Source organism: Mytilus edulis, chromosome 9, assembly GCF_963676685.1.
Source record: "Mytilus edulis chromosome 9, xbMytEdul2.2, whole genome shotgun sequence".
Lineage (NCBI taxonomy): Eukaryota > Metazoa > Mollusca > Bivalvia > Mytilida > Mytilidae > Mytilus > Mytilus edulis.
Window position 1 is genome coordinate 35,099,206 of NC_092352.1, and position 26,948 is coordinate 35,126,153.

At 32.8% G+C, this 26,948-nt stretch overlaps 2 protein-coding genes across 2 annotated transcripts in view; one reads left to right on the forward strand and one right to left on the reverse strand.

The window, feature by feature from the left end:
* Nucleotides 1-550: 550 nt before the first annotated feature.
* Nucleotides 551-8,476, reverse strand: LOC139488225 (ragulator complex protein LAMTOR2-like). Its single transcript, XM_071273704.1, has 4 exons — nucleotides 8,350-8,476; nucleotides 3,887-4,049; nucleotides 1,913-2,002; nucleotides 551-758 (listed from the first exon to the last, which is right to left on the reverse strand). The coding sequence occupies exons 1-4, from the start codon at nucleotides 8,415-8,417 to the stop codon at nucleotides 702-704; spliced, it is 378 nt and encodes a 125-aa protein (XP_071129805.1). The 5' UTR covers nucleotides 8,418-8,476; the 3' UTR covers nucleotides 551-701.
* A 105-nt stretch (nucleotides 8,477-8,581) lies between these two features.
* The window catches only part of LOC139488224 (protein ecdysoneless homolog), a 48,415-nt gene continuing 30,048 nt past the window's right edge, over nucleotides 8,582-26,948 (forward strand). Inside the window, exons 1-8 of the mRNA XM_071273703.1 lie at nucleotides 8,582-8,813; nucleotides 11,851-11,968; nucleotides 12,791-12,878; nucleotides 14,431-14,609; nucleotides 15,441-15,582; nucleotides 21,689-21,739; nucleotides 25,681-25,809; nucleotides 26,417-26,551. Coding sequence (XP_071129804.1) covers nucleotides 8,612-8,813; nucleotides 11,851-11,968; nucleotides 12,791-12,878; nucleotides 14,431-14,609; nucleotides 15,441-15,582; nucleotides 21,689-21,739; nucleotides 25,681-25,809; nucleotides 26,417-26,551 — 1,044 coding nt within the window. The 5' untranslated portion in view covers nucleotides 8,582-8,611. The remainder of the gene's footprint in view (nucleotides 8,814-11,850; nucleotides 11,969-12,790; nucleotides 12,879-14,430; nucleotides 14,610-15,440; nucleotides 15,583-21,688; nucleotides 21,740-25,680; nucleotides 25,810-26,416; nucleotides 26,552-26,948) is intronic.

Here is a 26,948-nt window from a genome sequence, read left to right on the forward strand (position 1 = left end):
CAGATGAGAACGATCAACCAGTTAAAATGAAGTAGCAGTAAGCAATTGTAGGCCACTGTTCAGCTACAATGAAAAAAAATCTATACATCTGTTTGATTCTAGAATGAACATTTTACGCACTTGATGTTGATAAAGAGTGCTTTCTATACTTGTTTCTCTTGTGGTTGTGGTCTTCAGTATTTATCAAGCTGATTCCAGCAAGAAGAGATATTTCATATATACCGTAGTGAGTTGAATAGGGAAGTTTTAACCTTTTTAAAACAGTTAAATTTTCTGACACACAAAATTTATTTTATTTTGTATATTTGTATTTAAGTGGTACAATGCTTTAAATCCTATGTTGCACATGTACAACTGGTGCTCAACTAAACTTTGTGTTATTAACATTGTCTTTTATTTCAAAGAATTTTAATAGATATAAGAAAATGTAGTATGAGTTCCAATAAGACAACTCTCCATCCAAGTCACAGTTTGTCCTTCTTTTGTAGGCTAGGCTGGGTATTAAAAGGTGAACAATGGGTCATCAAGAATAGGAATAAAAAAATACTGATTATTATTTACACAATTTTACTTAACAATAAGCAATATAACAAGTATTTGACTGTAGTCATCTAGTATGACAGTAAGTATGAAGTTCATAGAGAGACTGGTGACATTATGGTGATCAATAGCAAAGGGTGGATGACCACATGTTGTTACTGTCAGGATGCTGCCACTTGTGATAAAGGTTCTTCTAGATACAGGGCTAATGCTTCTGCCTAAAAAAAATAATATACAGTTATGTTAACACTTCATAAAATACTAACTACAATTTAATAAACAAACTAAGATTCATAAAAGAAATCAGAATAATTTCAGCTGGACAACGCTCTAAAACAAATTTAACACTACAAAGTCTTAATTTTGACAAAATTCATATTTCAAATTTGCTACACCCAACCATCCCTAGTGCAGTGATTTAGAACTGACCTAGTATAAATTTTCATCTGAACAGGTCTTAAAATACTGAATAATAAGTTAATAAGTACTATACAATTGCAGAATTTCTAATGAGAGGGGTTTACACCTTGTTATGGTTAAGGCCACTACAGATCAAAAAGCTGTCATCGAATTAAACTTTTAAAGATACTATTTTACTAGCAGTACAATTCTGATGACTTGGATAAAATGAAGAGTTTCTTTTATAAGAAAGTCTATATTTATAGTAAAACTATGACATTCAAGTAAATAAACCATATTCTTCTTTTTGTTCAATTGGAAGGATCATTTCACATTATATATAGACAATAATAGTGGATTGACTTGACATATCAACGATATAAGGATGAGGCTTAGAAACGGGGAAAGCGAGGCTATGCCGAGCATTTTCCCCGTTTCGTGCCGAATCCTTATATCGTTGATATGTCAAGTCAATGCACTATTATTGTCTTTATACTGCAATCTAAAAAAAACATTTTCAATTGTTGTTTAATGTGTTAATTTTATTATTTGATTTAAATATTGGGAAACTCCCCTTTTATAAAAGGCCTCATATCATACAGGCGGAGAAATATGTACATTTCCTGATGAAACCCTTAATCGGTGGTGAAGGAATTGTTTGAAAATGAACTAAAATAACAATAAGCTTAAAACATAATGATTTAAGTGAAATATTTTTTTTTCTAAAAATTGCAAAAGAAATAAGGTTGAGTCGTTGTATACAATCGAAACAAGAACAGGTTGAATAGGTCGTATGAATAATTAATTACAATTTTGGCAATTTCTATTTAAATATTCATGAGGAAAAGTGATATCAGGTCAGTGACTGTATATGACATAGAAATATACAGTCAACGCATTTTGACTGCTCAAATAGAACGAAATAGTATAAAAGTACATATGTACAACGTAAAGACAGGTATACATGCCTTACCTTTGCTTTTAACATTCCAAATCCAACATTTTCTTTTGAACTCATGCACAGAATTAAATTTGCAACTTTTGTTATGGCTACTTTCCCTGTCTGAAATAAAAAAAAGTTTGTACTGTAATCAAATTGAAAAGTTCTGAGCATAAAAAATATAAAATCAGTGCTTAACTATTTGATATACATTCTTGTACCAAAACCCTAAATGACTTCTGCATAAAAACTGTTAAAAAGTCTAAATTAAAAACAGGAATAATTTAATTTACTAAAAATGATGTTTTTTAGACTTTTGTGTTCAATTCCCTTTTGTTCACATTGGTTTTGTTAATTTATACAAAAAGTGTTTAAAATTATGCCCATCTCATCAACATTAATTTACTTCCAGAGACAGATTTAGACTGTAAGTTCAGTTGTTGTGGTTAGAAAACTCAGTTCATTTATTTTGTATCAATCTTTCTAGGGCTATTGGTGATTCATCATTAAAACATGAAAACTGATGTGTCAGCAAGGGTTAGCAAATTTTAGTGTGAGACAGAGACTGATGTATACAAAGCAATTATGCATGTCATGCATGTGCAATGTGTGACAAATTTCAGGAACTTTGATGCCAGCAATTAATGCTTGAAGTGTTTTTATACGACCCCAAAAAAATTTTGGGATCGTATATTGGTATGATGTCGTCTGCGTCGTCTACGTCGTCTGTGTCGTCCGAAGACACATTGGTTTCCGGATAATAACTTTAGTTTAAGTGAATAGATCTTCATGAAATGTTTTCAGAAGGTTCAATACCACAAAAGGAAGGTTGGGATTTATTTTGGGGATGATGGTCCCAACCGATTAGGAATTGGGCCCAAAAGGGGCCCAAAACAAGCATTTTTCTAGTTTCAGGATAATAACTTGTGTAGAAGTATTTCAATTGCTCTAAAATCATACCGCAATGATTAAAACCACAAGTAGGAGGTTTGGATTCATTTTAGGGGTTATGGAGCCAAAGTTTAGGAATTAAGGGCCAAAAAGGGGTCAAAACAAGCTTTTTTCTAGTTTCAAGACAATAACTTATGTGTAATTGTATGGATCTCTCTGAAATTGTACCACAATGTACCATATAACAAAGGGGAGGCTGGGATTAAGTTTTGGGTTAATTGCCCAAAATATGTAGGAATTAGGGGCCAAAAAAGGGCCAAAAAGAAGCATGATTCTAGTTTCCAAACAATCATGACAATAACTTGTGTTTAAGTGTATAGATCTCTCTGAAATTGTACTACAAGGTTCAATACTGCAATGGAAAGCATGGGATTGAGTTTAAGGGTTATTGCTCTAAGGGGGGTTCAAAAAGTTGGGGGGGGGGATTTTTTGTTTACCATTTTTTGAAGGGCTTTCTTTTTTTTCAAAGAAGTTTCAAGAAGAAATCTTCAATTGCACAGTATTGTGCAATAGATTTGTTAGATCTTTGACCACATTAATTTTGTGACAAAAACCTATATTATGTCAAAAATTTGATCACAATCCAAATTCAGACGGAATCAAGCTTGAATATTGTGACCAAATTTGCCCCAACTATTCAGGGTTCAACCACTGGGGTCGTATAAAGCTGCGCCCTGCAGAGCACCTGGTTGATAATATATAGTTTCATTTACATCCAAACAAAATGTATTAATGGAGGGCATTCCATAACTGGTAAGCAACCAAATGTTTTTGACACAGGAAATTATTTTGGAATAGCAAATTGTACCTGCATGTACATATTGATTTTCATTGAAATCCTGTTACAAACATAGTTCCTAAAATTTGGTATTGTTATCCAAAATTAAAATTAACTACCAATTTTGACATAAAAGGGATCACAAGGATGTTACAAGATTTAGATTTTCCTATGAATTTACAAAAATAAGACAGGAACCCCTTTTATCCATCCCAGGACCCTTAAAAGTAAATGCTGGTATTGAGTTCTTATCATTGAATGCTTTTTCCTTTTCTTACCTCACATTCCAACAGAACTAATTTTAATTTATCATCATTAAAAGCTGCAGACCCACTCTTCTGATAGGCTGTCCAAATGTTACCAGCTATAGCAGCTGAAACAGCAGCATCTTTGTCACCATAACCAGAATAGGCTAATAAGGCTCCTTCATTGTTCAACAACCTAAAAATAGATCAATTAAAAAAAATCTCTTGTTAAAAAAAAATGAATATAATTACAAGTATCAGCATCAAAATAAAAGTGCATATGCATGTAATATGCAGTCCTTTTACCGGGTAATATCAAAATAAATAGCTATCAAGACATGGACTTTCTATTTAGCCTTAATGTTCTAATTGGGTGAGAGCAACACCTATATCATGTATATATACATACATACTAATCCTGTTCCAGTTTTGACATTTTTATTGACCCTTTTTATAAAACAATACATGATATACATGTAGGAGCATATGGTTTCCTTCAACTTTGTATCTGATTACACCTTAAAACACTTTTTAGAAAATTTGTACTGGTATATACGGTATTATGACCCCTGCGTCAATTTACCATATTAAGGTATTTAGACCTCAAGTTCACTTTACAGAAGGTTCAAAATACCATGTGACACCAGGTCAATTGATCCTGTAAAGTGAGTCAAATTACCAAGATTTAAAAAAATTATAAATCTAATTCATTATATATATATGATAACCCAACTTTGAGATTCCTTGTAGTATAGTTTTTATTGTTATATCACTCTGGTTTCATGGTGAATATAATAATATTGTAACTGATTTAAGAGGTGATCAACAACCATGATATTGACATCAATAACAAAAGATTTGACAGCTTTCATTCACCTTGCACTAATCTTTTAACTTTTATTCACCCTTTACCCCCCTCTTTAGGCTCTTATAAACAAACAAATAATTTTAATTTTATACATTGCATGTTAGTCCGAGATTACTCTGACGTCCAACGGCTGTTTTGCCAGACAAGCTGGGGCCGTGGGACTTGTCTTGCAAAACAGCTGTTGGACATCTGAGTAATCTCGGACTAATAATTTGCATGTATGATCTAGCCTGCTTGCATGTTCTTTTTTTAACCTGTTTAAATGGTTTTTTTCTTCTTCTTTTGTTACAGAAAACCATCCATGTACTGATGTTTACTTTCCAGTGCATGCCTGGTATATGTTTTTTAATAAATTTATGTGAATAATTTTTGTGAAAATATAAATTAACAAAATATTTCTTGTTCAAAGTTGTTTTTGGTCATATATTTTTGTATTTTCAATTTTTACAATTTTTTCTTTGTTTTTAATTTATACAATTTTTTATTTAGTTTTTAAATATTACATTTTTTATTTTTATTTTTTGGTATAAGATAAAAACAAGAGTATCTGTTTATTTCAGATGAGGGTAAGTATCAAGGAGCACGTGTGAGTGCATCCTTAAAGTTTTCTGTAGTAGTGTTTTTGGTAATTTCAGAGGATAGTTTGTGGACAGTCTTTGATGGTTTGACAGAAAAAAGAAAATTTATAGCTGTCTTAATTGCAATGAATTTGTCTGTAGGATTCTTTATTGGTGGATCTTGTAGTAGACTGACTCTGTTGTAATACATTTTGCGATGGAATGGCTATATTTTCATTTACAATTTTGTGGAACATTATAAGCCTTGTTCGTAGTTGGCGTTCTTGTAAGGTTTGCCATTTCATGGTGTCTAGCATCTCAGACACACTGCTGGTGTTGTGATGTCTATTGCACACGTACCTTGCTGCCCATCTTTGTACTTTTTCCAGTGATTTTATATTTTCGTTTGTAAATGTGTCCCATACAGTACAACAGTATTCCAACTTTGGTCTTATGAGTGTTTGGTACGCTCTTTCTTAAATTGTTTGCGATTGGACTTTAAGGTTTCTTCTGATGAAACCTAAGGATTTATTTGCTTTTGCAGCGGTTTGTTGGATGTGGGTGTTCCATTTTAGGTCTGCTGAGATGGTGATACCTAAGTATTTTACATGTTTTACAGATTCTAAGATGTGTCCATACATGTTATAATAAAAGTGGATGGGATTTCTTTTTGTTGTTATATTCATGATGTTACAATTGTCTGGATGGAAAGACATAAGCCAATCTTTTTCCGGATCTCCTGTAGTTGGTGATCGCAATACTGGTATAAAAATTTTGTACCAGTATTGTATTCCAGTATCGGTGCATTACGTTTGCGCGCATTACCATTACATTTGCGCGTAAAAATCATTACGTTTGCGCGCAGCTTTTCATTACAATTGCGCGCATTTATTTGACAGGTAAACTCAGGTAAGCTTAGGCAATAACTCTTATTTATCTATGAATTTATTCAATTATTTTAAGTAAAAGTACCCTTTCCTTTTGACTAAGTCACCTATACTCACCCACGAGGAGGTAGAAGTTGGATACAAGCAGGATAAGTCGGTTGCATTATATTCTATCAATCCGGAAATTTTAATACTCATAGCATACTAATGATTTTCTCCCCCGATTTGCTATTAAAAAAAATTTCAAATGTCCGTTACTTGACAAAACTTTACAATCTAGCTTTCAATAGATTATTTACGAATTTTAAAGAGATCACTATTCGGGGTACTTGATCACCCTGAAAAAATTCGCAATGAAGTTACATGTATGCCTTAAGTTATAACAGAATTTATCATGCACACTTTATATTTTGTCTTAGAATACAATATGAACAATATAAATTATGATTAAAACATCTTTTCAAAGTTAATGAAATTTTATATTATTCATATTTCATCATATACCGTTTTTTACCTGGGTTTACCTGTAAGATAAATGCGCGCAAATGTAATCAAAAGCTGCGCGCAAACGTAAAACATTTTAATCCCCAAATGCGCGCAAACGTAGTGCGCCCTCCAGTATTGTACCAGTATTGTGCTTTTTTTTAAATAAACAATATAGGTAATTAATCTTTTATTAAAGGTGTCACATATATGCATAATGAAATTAACATATGACATGACAATTTTATTAGGAATGATTGTGTTTAGCTGATGATGCCATAGATGGTACACTGTGATTGTCATCAAATAAAGTTTTAAATCTTCTGATGTTTTTTTCTTAACCATTCTGTATCAGCATTTTAACAAACTCTATACTTTCTTCTATGTTTTCTTTCAGCTCTCTCTTTCCAAGATTCATGTAGTATATTTTAGTGAATTTTATATTGACATTAATGCTGTTATAGCTTCTGTATCATCAGCATTGGTATTGTCTATTTCTTCTTCAGATGTGATTTCTGCAACCCCTCCCCCTTCCTATATTGGTATTTAGGTATTCTGTCTCTGTGGACTTTCTCTAACGCTTACTAGATTACAAGCTATTTCAGATAGCATTTGAACAGCTCTCTTACTGTCAGAATGCTGGTCTAGTATTAGTATTTGTACCAGTAGATATACATGTATCTGCTACTAATTGTATTGTCCATGGTTCTGAATCAACTGCTTCAACCCTTAACATTCATGTAGACAAACTAGTTAATTTGATTATAACAAGGTTCCCCTATAAAGCAATTTTTTATAATTAATGAATAATATTGATATCTTTTGTTGTGAAAGATTAATAAGAAAATAAAGACAAACAAATGCATATGATCTTAGTACACAAAAAATGTATACATGTATTAAAATATCTGTCAAAATGTGTGATGGCATACATGTAAATGCTGAATTTACAGTGTTAGAGTCTAATAATTTGCTTGAATTTATTAAATTATTACTCAGATAATAAAAAGCTTTTATTTTATTTTATCTTTATTGAATTAAATAAAATATAGAAATATGATAAAATTATTAGCAATTGTTTAAATAATAATGATGTTATGAGTTAATTTCAATAATCCTTTGTTTATTTGTGCAAGTATAGTAATGACTTTTAACTGGTTGTTAATTGATTTCACAATTATCCTTTATAATCTTTTTGAGTTCATTTAATCTCCCGTTGATCTTCAATATAGTCTAGTCAACAATACAACTACAATACTGGTATATCAGTAATGTACCAGTATTGCTGGTTTTTTTTTATAAAAAGTTACAATACTGGTACAAATTTTTTAGTATTGTGGACAATACTGGTATACCAGTATTGCGATCACCAACTACAGGAGATCCGTAGATTATACTGTCATCTGCAAAGAGTCTGATTTTGCTATGTTGGATGTAATCTGGGAGGTCATTTATGTAAATTAAGAATAGTATTGGTCTTAGCACTGTACCCTGTGGGACTCCTGATGAGACTGGTATTTTTGAAGATGACATGTTTTCTAAAAGTACTGTTTGCGTTCTGTTTGAAAGAAAGGATTCTACCCAGTTAATGATTTGATCTGATAATGATATGCCAAAGTATTTCATTTTGTTTTCATTTATTTTTAGCATACTTTGTATATCATTAAATTCATAAACTTTGATATTAGTTAATATTCTTACAGTGTGCTTTGTACACCACCAGTATTTGCCTGACTCAAAACTTGAGTTAATGCTTTTGGCTTCAACATCTTTCACAAAATAATAGATCACATGATTCGGATCCAAAGCACTTTGTAACATTCTAAATGATTGGCCAATTTATTGAGGTTACGACCTGTGCTGAACTTCCGCAAATTTTGACTGGTACCCTTTGTAGAAATGTGTACAATTGAAAATAAGCTATCGTAGTTAATTATTACAAACCAGTCATCATTGAATTAGCATGGCAGAAAAGAAAGATCGTCTACCCGACGATGCTTCTGAATATTGGCTTTTCCCCTTGGTTGACACATCATTATGTCAAGAGACAAAGCGAAAAATTTTACTTGAATATATTGACACTTATCTTGCGTTTGTTAGTTCAACAATTGTCGACCACATTTGGCAAAAGGAGCAGTTTAATTTGACTGCTGTGACTGAAAAAGGTTACTTTGTTTACTTTTAGATTGCATTTCTGCCTGACTTTGAATCACCAAAAATAAATTGTAACCCTTCTATAAAATTTGCCCAAGATGTGAGGCATTTTCATTATTTTTCAGTCAAGTACTAAGACACAGGAATATCTGAGCTATATTGTCCTGAATGTGCATTAACAGTTAAACATGTGTAATTATATTTGCCACTGGCGATGCAACTCTTTGTAGAAATGTGTACAATTGAAAATAAGCTATCGTTATCGTAGTTAATTATTACAAACCAGTCATTTAATAAGCATGGTAGAAAAGAAAGATTGACTACCCGACAATGCTTCTGAATATTGGCTTTTCCCCTTTGTTGACACATCCTTGGATCCTTGGCTTATGTCAAGAGACAAAGTGAAAATTTTACTTGAATATATTGACACTTATCCTGCTTTTGTTAGTTCAACAATTGTCGACCACATTTGGCAAAAAGAGCAGTTTAATTTGACTGCTGTGACTGAAAAAGGTTACTTTGTTTACTTTTAGATTGCATTTCTGCCTGACTTTGAATCGCCAATAATAAATTGTAACCCTTCTTTATACGACCGCAAAAATTTTAATTTTTTGGTCGTATATTGCTATCACGTTGGCGTCGTCGTCGTCGTCGTCGTCGTCGTCGTCGTCGTCGTCGTCGTCGTCGTCGTCGTCGTCGTCCGAATACTTTTAGTTTTCGCACTCTAACTTTAGTAAAAGTGAATAGAAATCAATGAAATTTTAACACAAGGTTTATGACCACAAAAGGAAGGTTGGGATTGATTTTGGGAGTTTTGGTCCCAACATTTTAGGAATTAGGGGCCAAAAAGGGCCCAAATAAGCATTTTCTTGGTTTTCGCACTATAACTTTAGTTTAAGTGAATAGAAATCTATGAAATTTTGACACAAGTTTTATGACCACAAAAGGAAGGTTGTGATTGATTTTGGGAGTTTTGGTTCCAACAGTTTAGGAATTAAGGGCCAAAATAGGGCCCAAATAAGCATTATTCTTGGTTTTCGCACAATAACTTTAGTATAAGTAAATAGAAATCAATGAAATTTTAACACAAGGTTTATGACCATAAAAGGAAGGTTGGGTTTGATTTTGGGAGTTTTGGTCCTAACAGTTTAGGAATAAGGGGCCCAAAGGGTCCAAAATTGAACTTTGTGTGATTTCATCAAAAATTGAATAATTGGGGTTCTTTGATATGCCGAATCTAACTATGTATGTAGATTCTTAATTTTTGGTCCCGTTTTCAAATTGGTCTACATTAAGGTCCAAAGGGTCCAAAATTAAACTTAGTTTGATTTTAACAAAAATTGAATCCTTGGGGTTCTTTGATATGCTGAATTTAAAAATGTACTTAGATTTTTAATTATTGGCCTAGTTTTCAAGTTGGTCCAAATGGGGGTCCAAAATTAAACTTTGTTTGATTTCATCAAAAATTGAATAAATGGGTTCTTTGATATGCCAAATCTAACTGTGTATGTAGATTCTTAATTTTTGGTCCAGTTTTCAAATTGGTCTACATTAAGGTCCAAAGGGTCCAAAATTAAACTAAGTTTGATTTTAACAAAAATTAAATTCTTGGGCTTATTTGATATGCTTTATCTAAATATGTACTTTGATTTTTGATTATGGGCCCAGTTTTCAAGTTGGTCCAAATCAGGATTCCATATCAAGTATTGTGCAATAGCAAGAAATTTTCAATTGCACAGTATTGCACAATAGCAAGAAATATCTAATTGCACAATATTGTGCAATAGCAATTAATTTTCAATTGGAGTTATCTTTCTTTGTATAGAATAGTAGTTGATAATATATGTTGGAAATTTGCCAGACATGACTATGATGTCATTTTCTATTTTTATTTGCCAATAACTTTATGTAAATAACTTCATTGGAAATTTGCCAATATAAAATGTTGCTGATGAAGCTTTTTTTCCTTATCTTATCTAAAATGTTTTTAGATAATGTATGTTGGACATTTGTCAGACATGACTATGATGTCATTTTCTATTTTAATTTGCCAATAACTTTATGTAAATAACTTCATTGGAAATTTGCCAATATAAAATGTTGCTGATGAAGTTTTTTTTATTGTTTTATACAATAAACAATGTATATTCACTTTTACTACCAACCAATCTTTACCATTCAGTGATAACAAGCACTTTATTTTACATTTTAATATTTTATGATGTATTTAAAAGAGTAGTTATTATTGCAAACTCCATTAGAAATTTGAATTGATATCAGTTTTGGAAAAAGGGAAACGGGGATGTGAAAAAAAGGGGGGGGGGGGTTAAATTTTTCTCATTTCAGATTTCATAAATAAAAAGAAAATTTCTTCAAACATTTTTTTGAGAGGATTAATATTCAACAGCATAGTGAATTGCTAAAAGGCAAAAAAAAACTTTTAAGTTCATTAGACCACATTCATTCTGTGTCAGAAACCTATGCTGTGTCAACCATTTAATTTTAGATTTAAAAAGTTTGAAGAAGAAATCTTTAATTGATTTGTAAAATCTTGACATTTGTTTTGTGTAAAAAAAACTCATGTAATGTCAAAAATTTGATCACAATCCAAATTCAGAGCTGTATCACGCTTGAATGTTTTGTCCATACTTGCCCCAACTGTTCAGGGTTCGACCTCTGCGGTCGTATAAAGCTGCGCCCTGCGGAGCACCTGGTTAAAATTTGCTCAAGATCAGATGTGAAGCATTGTCATTATTGTTCAGTCTTGTACTAAGACACAGGCATGTCTGAGTTATATTGTCCTGAACATGCATTAAACATGTGTAATATTTGCCACTGGACACCAAGGACTACATGTATAGTAAATAACTCTTTTGTTGTTTAGCTAGCTAAGACAACAAAAAGATCCCCAAAATGGTTGAAGAAAGAAAGAAAGGAATTTGCTAAAATTAAAAAGCTTGAGTTGATATTTTTGTTACAAGACAATGAAGTTTAAATTTATAATCATATTTAAACAGGAGATGTGTAACATCTTATCATTATTTCTAGATAATTTACCACCTCACCTGTATGGAAAAACCTGTTATGGTGATAACGTTGAGGATGAATGGCTTATTGTTTACCTACTATTCACATTAACCAAACAGTTTGATTGCTTAGTTGCAAAGTAAGATACCTTCACTTGTATTTTTAAGATAGTCAAAAGTTATAAAGATTCATTATGCACATATTCATGATATTCAAACTTTTTTAGAAAAAAACTGACAACCTAAACTAAAATATATTTTTTTTTTTATATTTGCATTGAATTTGTAATTTCCTACATCATGTAGGTTTCTTCTAGTTAAATAAAATGTTTTTCTCTCTGTCAGACATTTGTCAAGTGTCCTTGACCTCATATTCATGACTCATGATCAGTGATTAATGTTCACTTTTGAAGACTTGTAGTTTTTCTGTTGCTATATATTAAAAGTGAATTATAGTATATATATATATTGATTATTCATATGAGGATGTTTCTTTTGGAGATTCTTGATTTTCTAGAGATGAGTGTAAAACATGTGAAATTTTCTCTCACAGTAATTATATTTTTGTAGTACATCACATATTTCTATTTTAAACAACTATTATGTAGTAGCTAAAAGTAAAAATGATAAACATGTTCAGTTGATTTCCCTTTAGTATTGGAAATACTATTTTGTTACGTCTTATAGAAATTCCTCTTAAAACTTTGTTATAAACAATGCTGTAATATTTGTTCCAGCAGGAACAAATATTCTTTACCATTTATTTCATTAGGAACAAACACTGTTGTGTATTATTTGTTCAGTGGAAATTAAATAATATTCCTGAATATGTTTTCCATTTGAACTTTATCATTGTTTATATTTTGAATGAACTTTTACCGGTATTTGGTGACATCTTTTATCAGTATGTGACTGTCATATGAATAACAAGATGTTACTCAGTATCATGTTTTCTAATTCAGAATTAAGGATAGTGATGAAGAGTTTATGCTGATAGAGGCTGCTGATAATCTTCCTAAATGGCTGGAACCTGATACTGCTGAAAATAGAGTATTTATTTCATTATTTATAGCATATTTTTGTATACATTTTTGTTTAGGGACCAGCTGAGACAAGCCTTTGGGTGCGAGATTTTCTTACTGCATTGAACACATATGTTGAAGACCCATGGTGGCCTTCGACTGTTATCTGCTTTTTGGTTGGGTTGTTGTCTATTTGACACATTCCCCATTTCCATTCTCAATTTTATAGGATTATCTGCTGCTTGTAGTAGAGATTCAAACACAGCTAACATGATAAAAAAGATCAACAACAATAGGTTTTACTTGTTATGAAGATTTTGAGAAAAATAACTAATTATTGGTTCACCTACTAAATATTGTAACAGGGTGATTTGTTTCTCACTTCTATTTGTCTGTTTCAGAGAGCTGTGTAAATCGCCCCTTCTTCGTCACATAGCATTCCATCTCCATTTGTCTGTTCCAGAGAGCTGTGTAAATCGCCCCTTCTTCCTCACATAGCATTCCATCTCCTTTTGTCTGTTTCAGAGAGCTGTGTAAATCACCCCTTCTTCCTCACATAGCATTCCATCTCCATTTGTCTGTTTCAGAGAGCTGTGTAAATCGCCCCTTCTTCCTCACATAGCATTCCATCTCCATTTGTCTGTTTCAGAGAGCTGTGTAAATCGCCCCTTCTTCCTCACATAGCATTCCATCTCCATTTGTCTGTTTCAGAGAGCTGTGTAAATCACCCCTTCTTCCTCACATAGCATTCCATCTTCATTTATCTGTTTCAGAGAGCTGTGTAAATCGCCCCTTCTTCCTCACATAGCATTCCATCTCCATTTGTCTGTTTCAAAGAGCTGTGTAAATCGCCCCTTCTTCCTCACGTAGCATTCCATCTCCATTTGTCTGTTTCAGAGAGCTGTGTAAATCACCCCTTCTTCCTCACATAGCATTCCATCGCCATTTGTCTGTTTCAGAGAGCTGTGTAAATCGCCCTTCTTCCTCACATAGCATTCCATCTCCATTTGTCTGTTTCAGAGAGCTGTGTAAATCGCCCCTTCTTCCTCACATAGCATTCCATCTCCATTTGTCTGTTTCAGAGAGCTGTGTAAATCGCCCCTTCTTCCTCACATAGCATTCCATCTTCATTATATTTTCGATATGTATAGACCAATTTCCCTTTGACAAAATTCCAAAGATGGTTAAAACAAACATAGAACTGTTCAAAAAGAGGGATTGGTGAAACTTTTACAATAACATTTTATTTGGTTATATCTTTGAAATAGGGCAAAGGAAGTATTAATGTTATTAATTAAAAAGAAATGTAGATGAGTTACAGAAAATGTTTTTAGTGTCCTAAATATTATTCTTGGTTTGATCTAATGCAGCTTAATCAGCTGATCACCCTTTAAAATGAAGTAATAAAAAAAGAAAACCAGGTAACAATTAACTGATTTGCAGTGCATAAATTTGTAGGTTCATGAATATGTACATGATGTATGCATACATTATTATTTATCATGTTTATATACAATGTACTTTCTTTACCAGCATACATGTATAAAATGCTAAATTTAAGGAATTGTTTATTTTTTCAGGTTTATATTTTTCAAGGAAACCTGCACATTATTCCATTTCCACAATCCCCTGCACAGATAACCACCTTGCCTAGTGGTGTTCCTGAAATACAATACGCAGTGAAATGTGTCAGAAACTATAACACTGCCACACTGGCTAGCACAGAGATAAATAATGCTGTCAAACAAAGGTTTGATGGGTAAGTTTTAACTGTCCATTCCCATATCCCTGCACAGATAAAACACACTCCCAAGTGAAATGTGTCAGAAACTATTACACTGCTACCCTTGCTAACACTGAGATAAATAATGCTGTCAGACAAAGGTTTGATGGGTAAGTTTTAACGGTCCATTCCCATAATTCCCATAATTTCCTGTACATGTAAAACACACTCCCAAGGGAAATGTGTCAGAAACTACAACACTGCAGTAATGGCTAGCACTGAGTGATTTTCCATCCCACAATTTCATACACAGATAACCATTCCCCTTATTGCTGTACCTGCCCAACACTCCTAAATGAAATGTGTCAGAAACTTATAACACTGCCACACTGGCTAGCACTGAAGTAAATACTGCTTAAGACAAAGGCTTGATGGGTAGGTTTTCACTGTTCATCCCATGATATCTTGGACAGATAATTACATTCCCTAGTGGTATGCCTGCCATACAATACACGGTGAAAAGTGTCATTAAATAGTAATAAATACAATCTTATAAAACATAACTAAAAGTTTTAAATTACTACCCATGGTCCCAATGGGTGTTCATGGTTAAGTATGCAATGTCTTTTGTCACTTTCATTTGAAAATAGTACAGAAAAAGAAAAAGGATATGATCTAAATGCCATTTTTCTCAAAAATGCTTAATGTTTTGTACAATCATTTATACAAAGCTAGTGGCAAAGCTTAATTTAAAGACACTTACAAATACAATGTACAACAAATCCTTGTTATAACACTGATTGTTACTTTGGCCCATGGATTATTATGGTTATATTATAAATTTATGATTCTATTGTATATATGTAGATTATCTGATAGAGTGAAGAAAGAAGTCCATTATGCTCACTGTTACATCCCAGCCAATCTAGCTGTTGTTTTAGATACAAAACCATCGTTAATAGCTGCAGGGGTCAATGCATTCTACTACAGAGATCCCATAGACTTGAAGGTAAATAAATATATTGAAATATACAAAGTTGATGAATATTCCTTCAGCTCATCTTGTCCAGGGTTTAAGCTAGGATTTTGAGGCCTTTAGTCACTTTTACGCGCTATTAAAATCAACCTTTTTTGTGTAACAGAAAGTGACCAAGGATGTATATTACTACATGTAGCTTCATCTTTGACTTGTCAGATTTTAAAGGACTTAAGCATGATTGGCAGTTATTGTATGATTTGACTGTATTGGCTCTAGATCTTATTATGAAAGATTCTGACATGGGATCCGGAAATTTAGTACACAATTTCTGTTCAGTTTGTTCCATATGACATTCCTGATCAACAAAAGTTAGATTCCATTTTTATGCAGTTAAGCTGCATTATGCGAGCACCCTAGATTTGTGTTCTTCCCAATAAATGCTGAAATACTTGCCATTGTTATTATCTAGCTCGCTACTATGTTATATATAACTAATTGAACACTTTTTTAATACTTTTTATTCTGGATTACAAAAAATATGATCAGAAAAACCTTAAATGATCGTCGATTTATCCAAAAGTTTTAAAGTTACACATAGGAAGTAGTGCTTATTAAGAACCCTTGTGTAGTTCATTATGACTTGTACTTTCGGCCAAGATGTAAAAGAACAATTGTATGAAATATTTAATCGCCGAAAATCTCTTAAGACAAGTAGTTTAGATTTCCCAAATGGCAAAAGTCGTAGGAATATTGTTTGTCATCAATACGTAGTACAACTACGTCAGTAGTCTATTATATAATAAGTTCAACTGTTCATGCTGTTGGCGGCAATTTCAAATTAGAAAAAGAAATGTATGTATCTTTTCAATTTGGAGGCAGGTGTGCAAATTAGCAGTGGTCCGAGATCCGCGACCTTCCACTTTTGCAAGCGGTATTTCGCCTAGGATAGTTGGTTTCTAGCTACGCCCGACGTAGTCACCTTCCACTTGAAAGAAAATAAGAGTTAACTTGGCAAACCATTACCTTTTCACCATGTTCACCAAAGTCTCCAATTAAACGAGCTAAAAACTTATTTTTATCATTATTATTCATGACAGCGATGTTCGTTTTGTTCAATCGCTAGCTTTATACAGAAAATAGCCGACAAATATTGTATAAATTCGAGTAAAATCGTATCTGATTGACAAAAACAACATTGTAAAAACATAACAATGGCGGCCGTGAAGACAAAATTTTACAATATCGGATCCGATCCCGGAAGCGGATAAGGGTAATTCCGGGTTTGGCAATCAATTACGCAGGTGAAAAAAATACATCTATGCATGGTAAATGAATATAAACACTAGAATTGTAAATCAAAAGATATATATAAAAGAAAGAAAAAGCAAAAAAATATTTTATGCAGAAACTCAAAATTCTTTTTGACAAATTTTAATTTAAAAATCCAATACAACGTGACAGCTGGGAACAGTTTATCTAACAATATACATGTTCATGGTCACAGTCTAAATTTTCTTTATCAGTGATAAATGATGATAATGCATGTGAGATGCTTTTAAAGTGTAAACATAGTACTGCAATTTCAAAGGATTATTTTTTTTTATCTCAGTTTTGAAGGGTCAATTAAAGTAGCTGAAAGTTTCTTTATTTTCACAAATAATGCAACTATATTATATATACCTGAATGTAAGTAAATCATATGATATATAGGTGGCATCCTTTGGGCCACTCCACCCCCTCCTGTTTAATAACTTGGAAACGGTCGAGCTCCCACCCCTAAACCATATGAGGAGCAGATCCAGGATTTTAGGTTAGGAGGGGTGCTAACTTAAATTTTCTCCGAGCAGAGCGAGGCTAAAAAAATATTGAGGTAAAATTATCGGAATATTCTTTAAGCTGAGAACAACCCATGCTTTGCAAATTTATGGGGGGTGCACGCCCCCCCCCCCCCCCCCGGACTGAATCTGCCCCTGCATATATTCAAGTATAGGACAATATAATGAAATATAGGGGGAGTCCATAGAGTTACCCCACCCTCCTGTTTGAGAACTTGGAAACGGTCGAGATCCACACCCTTTAACCATATATATTCATGTTTGTGACAATATGAAAAATCAAATGAAATATAGGAAGAGTCGCTGGGGGTCACCCCAACCCTCCTGTTTTAGAATTTAAAAATGGTCGAGATCCCCAACCTTAAACCATATATATTCATGTATGGGACAATATAACAAATCAGATTAAATATAGAGGGAGTCCCTTGGGTCACCCCACCCCTCCTGTTTGAGAATTTGAAACCCGTTGAGATCCCCAACCCTTAACCATATATATTCATGTACGGGACAATATAACAGTTCAAATGAAAGATAGGGGGCGTCCCTGGGGTCACTGTACACCCTCCTGTTTGAGAACTTGGAAATGGTCAAGATCCTCACCCCTAAACCATATATACTCATGTATGGGACAATATAACAAATCAAATGAAATATAGGGGAAGTCCCTGTGGTCACCCCAACCCTCCTGTTTAAGAACTTGGAAACGGTCAAGATCCCCACCCCGAAACAATATATATTCATGTATGGGCCAATATAACTAATTAAATGAAATATAGGGGGAGTCCCTGGGGTCACCCTACCCCTCCTGTTTGAGAACTTAGAAACCAATGAGATCCCCCCCCCCTAAACCATATATATTCATGTATGGGACAATATAACAAATAAAATGAAATGTAGGGGAAGTCCCTAGGGTCACCCTACCCCCAGTAGCGGATCCAGAAATTTTCATAAGTGGGGGCCCACTGACCATCCTAAGAGGGGACCCGCTCCAGTCACGCTTCAGTGATTCCCTATATAAGCAACTAATTTTTTTCCCAAAGGGGGGGGGGGGGCACCCCCCTAAATCCTCTGCCTACCCCTACATGTTTGAGAACTTGGTTTTTGGTTAACTGCCTTCAGCGCTTACAGCGCTTTGATTTTTAAACAAGGAATCACAGCAGAAATTAACTAACAATGATTATCTCACTGCATAATCATTATCCTTATAAAACGTCTAAATCTATATTTGGAAATCATTTCTATGAAGTTGAAAATAAAAAAAAATCCTTTTTGGAACGTTTATAACTGTAACTTAGTGTGTGAGGTTGTAAACAAATCAAGAAAAGATCACGTTTTCTACTTTCAGTTTTCAGTGAAATGAAAACGGGAAGTGCCACGTGGATAATAAATTCAAAACAAGTCTAGATTCATCAGGAAATTATCATTTTTATACAACCGCAAATTTTTTGCGGTCGTATATTGGTATGACGTCGTCGTCGTCGTCGTCGTCCGAAGACATTTGGTTTTTCGCACTATAACTTAAGTATAAGTGAATAGAAATCTATGAAATTTAAACACAAGGTTTATGACATCAAAAGGAAAGTTGGGATTGAATTTGTAAGTTTTGGTCCCAACAGTTTAAGAATTAGGGGCCAAAAAAGGGTCCAATAAGCATTTTTCTTGGTTTTCGCACAATAACTCTAGTACAAGTAAATAGAAATCTATGAAATTTTATCACAAGGTTTATGACCAGAAAAGAAAGGTTGGGATTGATTTTGGGAGTTTTGGTACCAACAGTTTAGGAATTAGGGGCTAAAAAAGGGCCCAAATAAGCATTTTTTGGTTTTCGCACAATAACTGTAGTATAAGTAAATAGAAATCTATGAAATTTAAACACAAGGTTTATGACCACAAAAGGAAGGTTGGGATTGATTTTGGGAGTTTTTGGTTCCAACAGTTTTGGAATTAGGGGCCAAAAGGGTCCAAAATTAAACTTTGTTTGATTTTATAAAAAATTGATCTAGGGGGGTTCTTTGATATGCTAAATCTAATCATGTATTTAGATTCTTAATTTTTGGTCCTGTTTTCAAATTGGTCTACATTAAGGTCCAATTGATTGATTGATTGTTGGTTGCTTAACGTCCAGTGGCAAATATTTCATGCATATTCAGGACGAGAACAAGTTCACAATAAATACAATAGGTAGGTCTTGCCATAAAAGAGGCCATAAGGGATGATGGTCGGGGAAATTTCGACTACCACTGGAAAATGAGGTAATATTGGATAGGGACAGAAATTTTACCTTACAACAGGCCACCTACGGACCCCTCAAACATTAAGGTCCAAAGGGTCCAAAATTAAACTTAGTTTGATTTTAACAAAAATTGAATTCTTGGGGTTCTTTGATATGCTGAATCTATACATGTACTTAGTTTTTTTTATTATGGGCCCAGTTTTCAGGTTGAGGTCTAAAGGGTTCAAAATTGAACTTTATTTGATTTCATCAAAAATTGAATTCTTGGGTTTCTTTGATATGCTGAATATAACCATGCATTTAGATTTTGGATATTGGGGAATACCACAAAGGGATGGTAAGAATTGAATGGCTCAAACCGTTAAGGAATAATGTGCAAAAAAGGGGGGAAAGGGTTTCCAGATTAATGGACAATTACTTAAGTACTAAACATAATTTAAAAGCAGTGTAAGGTTGGTAATTGAAACTCATTTGAATATCTCACCTAAACTGCTTTTAAATTATGTATATTGGAAATTTATTATTAATAAATTCCATTGGAAATTTTCCAATAACTTTAGTTTAATGAACTTCATTGGAAATTTGCCAATATAAAATGTTGCTGATGAAGCTTTTTTGTTTATTTTCTGCCATGATTATTGTTCTTTGAAAATTGGAGTTATCTTTCTTTGTCTAGAATAGTAGTTGAATCAACTTAAATCAATGCTATATATACAATGCAATATTCACTTTTGCTACCAACTGATAAATTAAAACAATCTTTGCCATTCAGTGATTACAAGCACTTTGATTGACATTCTAGGGTTATACCTCTTTACAAGTGGAAAAATTAAAGATTTTTTTCGTTTCTATTCTCTTAACTTAAGTTAAATGTTTATATTATTCTAAGTACCTCTTTAACTCATTAGACCACATTTATTCTGTGTCAACTATTTAATCATAATCCCAATTCAGAGCTGAATCCAGCTTGAATGTAGTGTCCATACTTGCCCCAAGCGTTCAGGGTTCAAATTCTGCAGTCGTATAAAGCTGCGCCCTGCGGAGCATCTGGTTCCATTTTAAATACCTCTAGAAAGACATTTTTGCTGTCTATAAATAGTCAAGAGAATACTTTCACGTATGCGTAGCACGCAGTACAGGAAGCACCTATTTGACTCGTGAAAACATTTCTGAACAGTTTGAATAAAGTTCTATATTTTAAATGGAAATTGTCAAAAAATTTTGATGAAAATTTATATCAAATATGACGAAAATGCGTTCGAATGACGAATCTACGACAAACGAACTTCAAATTGTGATCGTTTGAGAAATATTGAAATTCAAATGCGAACTGTCCGGGGGGGACAATTAGTGACCCATCCAATGGAGATAAGCGGATTAGTTGTAATCACAACTTGTAACACCTGTTGCAAATTTTAATTACCTGGGTATCATAAACTTGTCAAAAACATAAAGACAGGTAGATTTATAGTATTTTAATACAAAAATATATTTTTACACTTTCAAAATTTAAGTGACAAAATTGATTTGAAATACTTTGGTCAATGCAAAAATCGTTCGTAAATTACGAAAGTGACGAGCGCTAGCAAAATCACTGATCTTGTCACTTTGCAAAATAGATACAAATATGAATATGAATTCAGTCAAGCCAGTATAAATAGATCAACGATGTAAAATTTAAAAAAATTTACCCTATTTAAATACATAGGACAAAAAAAGCTTGACATGCTAAGACAGGTTATGATTTAATAATTGTCACTGTGGTGACCTTTATGCCAGGTTTAACTGTATAATGGCACAATATGTAAATTTTATGGATGACATGGTTTTGAAAAATTTGTTTTTTAACTGCACACTGCATTTATTTGTTGTATAACTCTAATTCAGTTTCAGTTAGTTTATTCATGTTACTCTTATATCTTGCACAATATTTGAAGGACAAATTATGAATGACAAAAAGTGCAGTGTTGTAGCATGCTCCCATCTTATTTTGTATATATGTTCTCACATTGTGATTCCAATAACTAAAATGAAATAAAAAAAGTAATGTTTGTATATATATTTACAGGCATGTAGAACAATGAGATATTTTAGACCAGGAACTAGAGTGGTATCTAGGGTAAGTTTTTTACAATTGATTTTTAGCTCACCTGGCTCGAAGGGCCAAGTGAGCTTTTCTCATCACTTGGCGTCCGTCGTCATTAACTTTTACAAAAATCTTCTCCTCTGAAACTACTGGGCCAAATTTAACCAAACTTGGCCACAATCATCATTGGGGTATCTAGTTTTAAAAATGTGTCCGGTGACCCGGCCAACAAACTAAGATGGCCACCATGGCTAAAAATAGAACATAGGTGTAAAATGCAGTTTTTGGCTTATAACTCAAAAACCAAAGCATTTAAGGCAAATCTGACAGGAGGTTAAATTGTTTATCAGGTCAAGATCTATCTGCCCTGAAATTTTCAGATGAATCAGACAACCCGTTGTTATGTTGCTGCCCCTGAATTGGTAATTTTAAGGAAATTTTGCTGTTTTTGGTTATTACATGTATCTTGAATATTTTTATAGATGGAGATAAACTGCAAACAGCAATAATGTTCAGCAAAGTAAGATTTACAAATAAGTCAACTTGAATAAAATGATCAGTTGACCCCTTTAGGAGTTATTGCCCTTTATAGTCAATTTTTAACCATTTTTCGTAAATCTTAATAATCTTTTAGAAAAATCTTCTCCTCTGAAACTACTGGGCCAAATTAAACCAAACTTGGCCACAATCATCATTGGGGTATCTTGTTTTAAAAAAATGTGTCTGGTAACTCGACCAACCAACCATGATGGCCGCCATGACTTAAAATAGAACATAGGGGTAAAATGTAAATTTTGGCTTATAACTGAAACCAAAGCATTTAGAGCAAATCTGACAGGTTAAATTGTTTATCAAGTTAAGATCTATCTGCCCTGAACTTTTCAGACAAATCGGACAACCAGTTGATGGGTTGCTGCCCCTGAATTGGTAATTTTAAGGAAATTTTGATGTTTTTGGTTATTATCTTGAATATTTTTATAGATAGAGTGGGGTGCTTATTTTCGCCATATCTTTCCATGTTTTCTACAGTTTATGTTCAGGTCTATATGTTTTTGAAATAAACTGATATTTCTATATGAAGATAACTTCAAATGCAAAATATTCTTAGCTTAAAAACGTGTTTGTTTGAAAATAATCATCTGAAAAGTTAGATTAAAGGGTGTTTGAAATTGCCTGATGTTTTGTCAATGGGGGACACATATTCGCCGTTTTTGATACATCTATTTAAACCAAAAAAACTGCAGCTTTAAACAATATTTTTCAAATCAATTTCATTAAAGATGGCAATAGCAGACATTTTAAAGTTGTACAGAACTGAAATTTAGGCAATCAGTCAAAGATTTACTAAGAAATACTTCTTTGAAATCGTGTTTTTCATTCAGGAAATTGGCCGAAAATCGTTGTTCGTTTTTTGGTTCTTTGCGGTAAGTGCCGCAATTTTGTCGTAGTTTAAAAAATAATCATATTTGTTATAAAAATCTAAGTTACAGGCATATTTCTTCCATTTCAGCCATCTTTTGAATTATTTACACCTCAAAATTATAAAACGGCGAAATTGTGTCCCCGGCGAATATGCACACCCCACTCTAGAGATAAACTGTTAACAGCAAAGTATGATCTACAAAATGGTCATCATGACCAAAATTGTCAGTTGACCCCTTAAGGACTTATTGCCCCTTATAGTCAATTTTTAACAATTTTCATAAATTTTGTATCTTTTTGTAAATTTTTACAAAATATTTTCCTCTGTTACTAATGAGCCAAGCTCATTATAGATAGAGATAATTGTAAGTAGCAAGAAAGTTCAGTAAAGTAAGAACTTCAAACACATCACCATCACCAAAACACAATTTTGTCATGAATCCATCTGTGTCCTTTGTTTAATATGCACAAAGACCAAGGTGAGCAACACAGGCTCTTTAGAGCCTCTAGTTCATATTTACTGAAATTGCTCACTTTTCACATGTACTTTTTATAATATTTAGACTTGATTTTGAAAAAAAGTATACACTGGATATGAAAAATCCAACATATTCCTCTTTCACCAAAAATTTCAAGAAATTGAATTACACATTATCCTCCTAGTCTAAACCCATCTTGAATGTCAGATATTACATTATTCTCCACCAAATCGTTAAGCAATTTATCTCTAAATAAATATTCACATATTTAAAATTTAACTGAAGATAGAATTATTGATAATTATATGCATGTGACTTATCTCCCTTGTTTTCAAAATTGTTACATCTATTGCAATTATCCAATAATTACATTAGATGTATGTTTCATTATGATACGTTATTCTGATTGGCTACACTACAATCTTGCGTTATTCCTTAATCAACTTCATTACACAATAAAATTTATCATTTATGATGACACTCTGTCCAACAATAAAGTGCACAGGTAAATATTAAAAGAAATTGATAAAAATCGTGTTTTCATGATCCTTGCTAAAAAATGCTATTATAAGTTTTGAATGCTTCTTTTTGTAACTTTATTGGGTTGTAAAAGCGTTGACTGTGCGCACATTTTGGGCATGAAGCGCTTCCCCGCTTCATACAAAATGTACTTCGGTCAACTCTTTTACACCCCAATGAAGTTACAAAAAGAAGCATTCAATTCTTAATTGTCTTAGTAAAATTCAATATGATATCATTTATTTAATATAGTACAATGTAGGCACCTTAATAACAGTAGGGTTTCATTTATTTCATTCATGTGAAGATCATTTGGACCAGCTGATAAATTTATATCTATTTCTAGTTTGATCAATACTTTCAACACAGTCACTTTTACCTAGATGTTAATCTGTTATCAGGTATTCAGTGTCAATCGAGCTGGTCATGTTAAGTATACCCAAAGTATATACTAGTATTGTCATAAAGAACAAGATCTAGACTCTGGGCAGATAATTTATGGATCCCTACCCATACATGTGGCATGGTGGTAGTATTAAAGAAATTAAATGAAGGGAACACTTTGGTGCTACTTTGATCTACTCCCTTAATACAATAAATTCCTAAACTCAATACAATTTAAGAATGACTGAAAACATCAAGTTCTAAACAAGGACAAGGCTCTATCCATTTGGGTGCAAAGCAAGAGACACAAATAACTGCTTTACAGCTTTATTGCAAAAAATGTTACCATAGGAAATAAAAGAGAAATAAAATTCTTGAAATCAGCTACTGTGAAAGTACTTTAATTTGTGGGTATCAATTTTCGTGGTTTGAGCAAAAGTTACACATTCGTTGGTTCTTAAATTCATGGATTTTAGTTTTCTAAAAAAAAAAAATAGAGTGAAGAATTGAAGTCATCAGAAACGAAGATTGCAAATTGTCTATATTGAAGGAAATTGAAAAGTAACCATTTAAATTGTTGCACTTGTGTTAATCGTAGTGATGACACTGATTATAACCTGAGATGAAGTGATTAAAGACCATCAAAGGTGTTAATTAGGTAATAAACATGTCAATATTGTAGAAAACAGTTACATAAACACATGCTATAAAATTAATGGACTTTGAATTGTATTTTTTTTTCTTTTCAAAAGCAAGCCAACAATATAATTAATTTGTTTCCCCTATGGGAATTATGAGGATATAATATGAACACTTTATCATAGCATATCATCACCGGAAATCTGGTTTTCATTGATCAACAATATTTTGTATTATGAGAATTAAAAGATCGAAAGTTATACGATTTTTTTTTAAAAATTAATTGGGTATAATCCTGCTGGGGTGCATTTGGTAGATTTGCCGATATTCAATGTATTCTCTGGATATGATCAGGAGTCAATCCTACATGGGGATCTGTTGATGCCTTGATTTGGACAACACTTATTACATTTCGTTTGACACTTAAATTCATGGATAAAGTCATCCACAAAAACCACGAAAATTGGTTCCCCACGAATTAAAGTACTTTCACAGTAAGACATATTAGTGTAACAACAATATCTTTTACAGGTAAAATTCACAAGATGTTTGTATGCTCAGCTAGTACAACAAGAATTTCAACCTGACAAGCGCAGTGGATTTCAGATGCCTAGCACATCCAACCCAAAATATTTGTCACATGATCTTGGGATGAAATTGGTGAATTTCAGATTATTTTATTATTAAAATTTAGGATAAAGGAAGTTTACATCTAGTAAATCAAATAGACAAAGATGTAATCAAGTATGGTCAACTGTACTGCGTTGTTACATGAGCAAAGACATATTGTATTGAAAGCTTTTAAAGTCCAAAAAGTGAAAAACTTGAAACAATTCAAAAGAGAAAACCAGTGAACTTTTTATGCCCATTTTAGTCTGTTTTACTAAATTTTAGATGAATAGATTTTGTTACCTTAAAATCTTGAAAGAGCTGGTTCAGTGATATTTTGGTCCATAAGACCAATTTTGTTATAGTTTGGGTGACATTTGTTTAGTCGTGCTTTTGTTCTGTATTCAGAAACTTTATTGTGGAATATCAGAGATGAGTACTGTAAGGATTATGTGGTAAAGTACAAATAATTCCACTAATTTAGTCACAATGACACACATCAGACAGTTACTATTCCATATCTAGCTCCAATACAGGAAAGAATGGACAATTTTATTAACTCTTGACCTAAACATTAGAATTTTGCATTTAGTTTGCCTATCCTACATACAAATCTCACTTACTATAAATTAAATTATATACTATTATATTATTGCAGGCTCATGGTTTTGAGATTTTATGTTCAAAATGTTCTGAGAGACGAGATCAAAATTCCAATGGCCACAACTCATCAGTAGACGATGTAAGATGGGAACGATACCTCAAATCTCTGATCAAACATGGCTACTTCAAGGTAAGGAGTTATTTATTTATCTAATACTCTGCTTTTATTTTCTGATTTTGGTATGTTGTACTAATAATTGAAAAATAGAAATTATACAGATGAGTAGTATGTATTATATGTAGGGTTGGGAGAATTTATATAAAATGACAAGCAAGTAACATTTTAATACTAGGGTGAAAGTATTACTGCTTCATAGTGACCAGGAATTCAAACATTTTAACTTAAAACTATTATTTTTTATGCCCTCAATGCAGCAGAGTGGACATTAAGAGTTACCCTTTTCTGTCTGTATATCTGTCCTTATGTTCATTGGTTTGTACGTCTGTAACATGTGCAAGTCCAACAATAGTTTTTTTTGTGTTCTCTATCTTTAGTTTGCCTCCACCAAATGCTAGGAAACTGATAC